The sequence below is a fragment of the Lactuca sativa genome, chromosome 9 (genome assembly GCF_002870075.4).
Source record: "Lactuca sativa cultivar Salinas chromosome 9, Lsat_Salinas_v11, whole genome shotgun sequence".
In the NCBI taxonomy this organism is placed as follows: Eukaryota; Viridiplantae; Streptophyta; class Magnoliopsida; order Asterales; family Asteraceae; genus Lactuca; species Lactuca sativa.
In genome coordinates this window covers 62,476,919-62,482,087 of record NC_056631.2, presented here as the reverse complement: position 1 = coordinate 62,482,087, position 5,169 = coordinate 62,476,919, and the positions used below count along the sequence as shown (strand labels likewise).

The 5,169-nt window shown below is 34.4% G+C and overlaps 1 protein-coding gene across 5 annotated transcripts; it reads left to right on the top strand.

Annotated features, from left to right (window-relative positions):
- The first annotated feature begins 663 nt into the window (after positions 1–663).
- LOC111880899 (uncharacterized) lies at positions 664–4,962 on the top strand. 5 transcript variants are annotated; one of them, XM_023877391.3, is made up of 11 exons: positions 664–1,126; positions 1,343–1,546; positions 1,728–2,202; positions 2,268–2,385; positions 2,556–2,647; positions 2,750–2,835; positions 3,368–3,477; positions 3,559–3,591; positions 3,771–3,826; positions 4,351–4,537; positions 4,646–4,962. In XM_023877391.3, the coding sequence occupies exons 2-10, from the start codon at positions 1,459–1,461 to the stop codon at positions 4,535–4,537; spliced, it is 1,245 nt and encodes a 414-aa protein (XP_023733159.1). In that variant the 5' UTR covers positions 664–1,126; positions 1,343–1,458; the 3' UTR covers positions 4,646–4,962. The 5 variants fall into 5 exon arrangements, with proteins under 5 accessions (XP_023733159.1, XP_023733204.1, XP_023733264.1 ...); XM_023877436.3 differs by lacking the exon at positions 4,351–4,537; XM_023877496.3 differs by lacking the exon at positions 4,646–4,962 and having other exon boundaries at positions 4,313–4,376.
- Positions 4,963–5,169: the final 207 nt, after the last annotated feature.

Sequence of the window (5,169 nt, the reverse complement as noted above, 5' to 3'; positions counted from 1 at the left end):
GATCCTGTTGCTTCATCCAAGTCAGCATCGCTTTTTGGAATTCACGTTCATGATCCTGGATTGTGCGAATCTCATTCATAGTAGCTTTAATCTTCAAAATCTGTTCTGCATGGTCATCTAAACGTAAATCCTGAGATCAAGTCTCAACTGTTGGCTGAACCATCCTCCTCATATGGTAGAATGTGGCAGGTCAACGGTAGGTCGGACCAATGATGAAGAACATAAATTAGGGTTTGATGAAATAGGATCAAACAGAGAAAGATTGAAAAGAAGAAGATGATGAAATTGACTAATTGATTACACGATTAACACAATCTAAAAGATTAGCCAGAGAATCTCCCTCTCTCTAAGCCGAAAGCTTAAGAGCCAATACAAAGTATTACACTATCAAATTTCTAGACATCCCCTACTGTAATCATTCTCTCTATTTATTATAATCCTAGCCCAACCTAGATGAATTTCCTGATTTACCCCTTATAGTATTTAACCATCTAATTCCTATCATATTAATTTAATATAATTAGGAATATGAAATTTAAAATTAAAAATTAAGAATTAATTATCAATTTAATGTAATTAAAACGAGAAATTTAAAATGAAAAATTAATAAGTTGCCATTAACCGCGAGGAATTCTAATTTCTAATATTAATTAAAAAATTTTGTTTTGACCATGGTCCGTTCCATCTTAAATCTCCGGTGAGCAGTGCCGGCGCCGGCCAGGCGAACTGAGCAGTAGCGCCCAGGGCATCAAAAAGATAAGCGCATCATTTTAGTCAAGTATGTTATAGGTAATTTTGCCCAAGTTGTCCATTCGATCGGGTTCGACGGTAAGGCGGTAACTTCAATCGATGCAGGGAGGCAAAGCGCGAGAATTGAAATGTTTTGATTGTACTCAAGGCCTACTCTCCTAGAATAACGAAGCGTATACTAGGAGTCGAATCTCTCCTGTCAATTTCTTTCTCAAATCACACGATTTGTGTATACCCTCGTCACTTTTTCAATCGATTTCTAAATACCCTCTCACCCTCTATCCCGATTTGACGATTTCTTCTGTTTACTTGAATATCTAATTCTGAAAAGTGAAGACTAATTCTGTTTACTTGTGTACACTTCAGCCGTTCAGAGGTATGATTTTTGATTTAATTAATCTCAGTTCAGATTTCTTGATAACTAATTTGTTTGTTGTGCTTATTTTATTGTTTTGGTGACCACAGTCCATTTTTTTAACATTTTGATTCTCTACCTGATTAATCCGAATTCATATATTTGATCCAGGAGATGTATATATTTCTATCTAAACTTCTGATTATGAAATAACTGTGGTGTGATTTTGCTAAAAAGGGTTGTGGCGTTGTGCGATGTTGAGAGATAGAGGAAGAAGGAATTTTTGTCGAGGTTTTTATACGCTGTCTCACCTCACCTGACTTCCAACGCTCGGCTTAGCTGCAGTGCAGTGAATGTCTGACCCGGTCTTTCTCTTCGTCAATGGTGTCGCCTCACCTACCTCCGCTCCTCCAGTGTCAACCTTGCTTGAATCCCATCCAGGTTTGCTCCATTCCTTCTTACTTCTCCAACTTATCGCATCTAAATTTCATTTTAATGGAGTATTAGCGAACTTAATATCTGATAATTCGCTATCGTTAATCAGTTGGCGCCATAGGGAGCACTACAAAATCAGGCCGTAAAATATCAATTTCAAATAATGATTGAATTCCACGCATTTCAGGTGCTTACACTACCTTCAGAACTCATAACAATGGCTTAGAATTTCTCTTCTGGGAAAGGCATTTGCGCAGGCTTTCTACTTCCACAAACATTCTCTTCAATTCATGTCCAAACCTTCTATTCCGTCCAGGAATAAATTTGACCCCCGTATCCCTGCAACAGATGAAATCCCTGGAATGGGATTCACTGATTCCGTCTTTCGTTAATAATTCAATGACAAAAGCAATACCTGCTGCATTGAAACAGAGGAAACCCGGAACAGAATTGGCATTCACTGCTCTTGTGAGTGGAAACTTGGAGAAATTGATTCCAAACGAGAAGATAGGTGAAGAAGAAATCCATAGGGTTTTTAGTTTGCATCTTCATGTAAGTTTATATACTCCTCCTGTATTTGGAGTCCGGACAGATGGCGCTCATCTAGCTCTTGTTGGCCATGGAAGAGATACTGCAAATGCAAAGTACTCAGATTGGGTCAGGTAAATATAATGCTACTTTCACTGTCACTTGTCACTTGTCATCTGAGAATATGGTTTTTGAGTAGGATGAGGAAACCATTGGAGAAGTTGAGGCCTCCATCTGCTACTGAGCTCTTGCTTTCAAATGATGGAGATCACATTCTTGAAGGTTGTTTAACAAATTTTTTTGTTATCTGTCGTAAGGTATGTATGCTGTTAATGGTTGCAATGTTTCCCTTTTTTAATTGACATTGTACTGATATAAAGGAGATTATTGTCATTTCATATTTTCATGTAATTGTCATCTTGTGTTTGTAACTTTAGTTATAATCATTTTCTGGCTTATTAATCTTCTCTGTGACATGTATATGCAGGATAGTATAAAAGATGGTTATTCACTTGAATTACAGACAGCTCCAATAAGTGATGGTGTCCTTCCTGGAGTAGTACGTGAAGTGATCATCGAGTAAGTCTGTTTTTAATAAGAAATGTAAATGACAATTATGCCCTTGGAAAATGAAAATCTACCCAACTATAGCAGTAAAAATGATTTTTTTTTATTGTGTAGGGTATGTTTGGGAATTGGAATCCCGATACGTGAAGTTGCTCCATCATGGTCCAAACACCACTTGTGGGAAGAAGCATTTATTACGAGTATGATATGATTCTTTTGTTGTGATGGAATCAGGGAAGGAATGGAATGGTTCGTTCCATTCGAATGGAAAAAAGTTGTTTCTTTTTTTTTGATGGAATGGAATGGACCATTTCGATTCCTTTCATATTGTTAATTTTCATGGAATGGGATTTAAAAAGAATACAATACAATATATATATATATATATATATATATATATATATATATATATATATATATATATATATATATATATATATATATATATATATATATATATATATATATATAACACCAAAAAGGTTGAGAACACGAGAACAAAGTATATTCATTTGCGATTCCATGTATTCATTTTTGGAAAAATGATAAATTTTTACGCCTTTAATTTCAATTGAAGAGAAAAAGCATATTCATGTTAATTGTGCGTAAAAATTTATCATTTCTCCACAAATGAATACATGGAATCACAAACGAATATACTTGTTCTCGCATTCTCAACCTTTTAGGTGTTCTCATTTGATCCTTTCCCTATATATATACACACACACACAGATAGCTTGAGGGTTTTGCAGCATGTGGAAACAATTCGAGTTCCAGGTTCATGGAACTCACTGAGTTCTAAAACGTGGAAAGATGTAATGTGGAAAGAGAAACTATTTCAGGTGTGTGAATATTTTTAATTATCAGACTTCTTTATTTTGCTCAAGGATTTTTTTTTTTAATTTTTCTTAAAATGATAATAGGAGTGTCCTGGAAGCATAACTGCAGTGATCCAGGTAAAATATAGGTTCTTTAAACAATTTCTTTATATTTTGTAAAAGGTAATACATACAAAAATAACTTCAATATAACTGAACAAAAAAAAAATCATACAATTGGGGAAATTATATATACATAAAATTTGTGGGAATTATTTATGTGTTTACATGTAGTAATAATAATTGTAATTGGGCAGGAGGAGGTGATGAAGAGAGCAAAGGTTGAAGGCCACCCAGTCGCATCATTTATCAAGTAATTTTTATTAGTTTATCATGGTGTATACCGATTGCTCTTGAGGTTAAAAGACTATTTTGCCCATCTGTAGTAGAGTATGACATTCTTTTAAGTTTTATTGAAGATTGTTTGAAAGAATTTTGAAACTAGATGTAAAGATTAAAAGAGTTTTGACTACTTTTTTAGGAAGATATTTTGTATGTGTGACTTATTTGATTCATTTATGGTTGTGGTTAAACTTGTAACTACGATTAACTTTAATAATACAACTTTTGAAATCTATCCATCTCATATACTATATTATAAGGCTAATGGCACAAAAACCCTCAAATTTGCACAAAATTGACGGATTTGCCCAAAGTTCAAATTTAGGTCCATTTTTGCCTTGAACTTGCATTTATTGTGCCGTTTTTGCCAAGTAGCCGGTTTCCCTTTAATCAACCGGTTACCCACTTGCTTAGGTGGAAGATACTTGGCATTTATCATTTAATAACTCTTTCATAGACATCCTCGTGTGCAATTGATCCCTTCGACCCCCATAGGCCACAGTTAGTCACAGACTACAACGGAAAAATGACAACTTCGTCTTCAAGATCAAGCTTTAATGGTGGTACAAGAATGAGGAACAAGAAGGTAATAAGATGCGACTGTGGTGATGTTTGTGGTGTGTCAGTCTCACGAACACCTGATAATCCAGGACGAAAATTTTGGGGCTGCCCTAATTATTAAGTAAAAATCTATTTATTTTTGTACTAATTTCTCCCTAAAATTTTAGGGCTGCTCTAACTTCCCAAAGAGGAACGTATGTAATAGAACCCTAATTTTTTTTTGTTGTAGGTGGAAGGAGGCAACTATGGTTTTTTCAAATGGGCGGATGAAGAACTAGGTCAAAATATGGAGATGTGTCATACAGAGGAGATCAAGCCATTGTTAGAAGTGATCATAGGGTTGTTAGTGGTTATATCTATGATGCTAGGAATAGTGGTTATTAAGATGTAGTTTTGTTGGTTTTCCTGTATTAGTAATATATTAAGGATAATCAAGAATTGTTACATCTTTGTAATGTTTTTTTAAACGGCTGAATGTTACATGTTTGTAATGTATTAAGGGTATTATGTAATGTTATTAATGGTAGTTAATTGCTATCTCATGTATATGTTGCATGAATGGAAATACAATGAAAGTACATTGCATAAAAGGAATTGTACTAAAATACCCTTGGTTACATTCACAATGAAAGTAAACTTTGCATGAATGGAATTGCACTAATGTATTAAAGGTATTAATTAATGGTAATGTTATTAATGGTAGTTAATTGTTATCTTACTTTGCATATGGCTGAATGTTGCACTAATGGTATT

Bases quoted from the DNA above. Each gene is read 5' to 3' on its own strand.
- LOC111880899 (XM_023877391.3), top strand. From the start codon at position 1,459: ATGTCTGACCCGGTCTTTCTCTTCGTCAATGGTGTCGCCTCACCTACC. The intron at 3,592-3,770 runs GTAAAATATAGG...GTAATTGGGCAG, and splicing joins GCATAACTGCAGTGATCCAG to GAGGAGGTGATGAAGAGAGC. The intron at 3,827-4,350 runs GTAATTTTTATT...CGACCCCCATAG, and splicing joins CCAGTCGCATCATTTATCAA to GCCACAGTTAGTCACAGACT.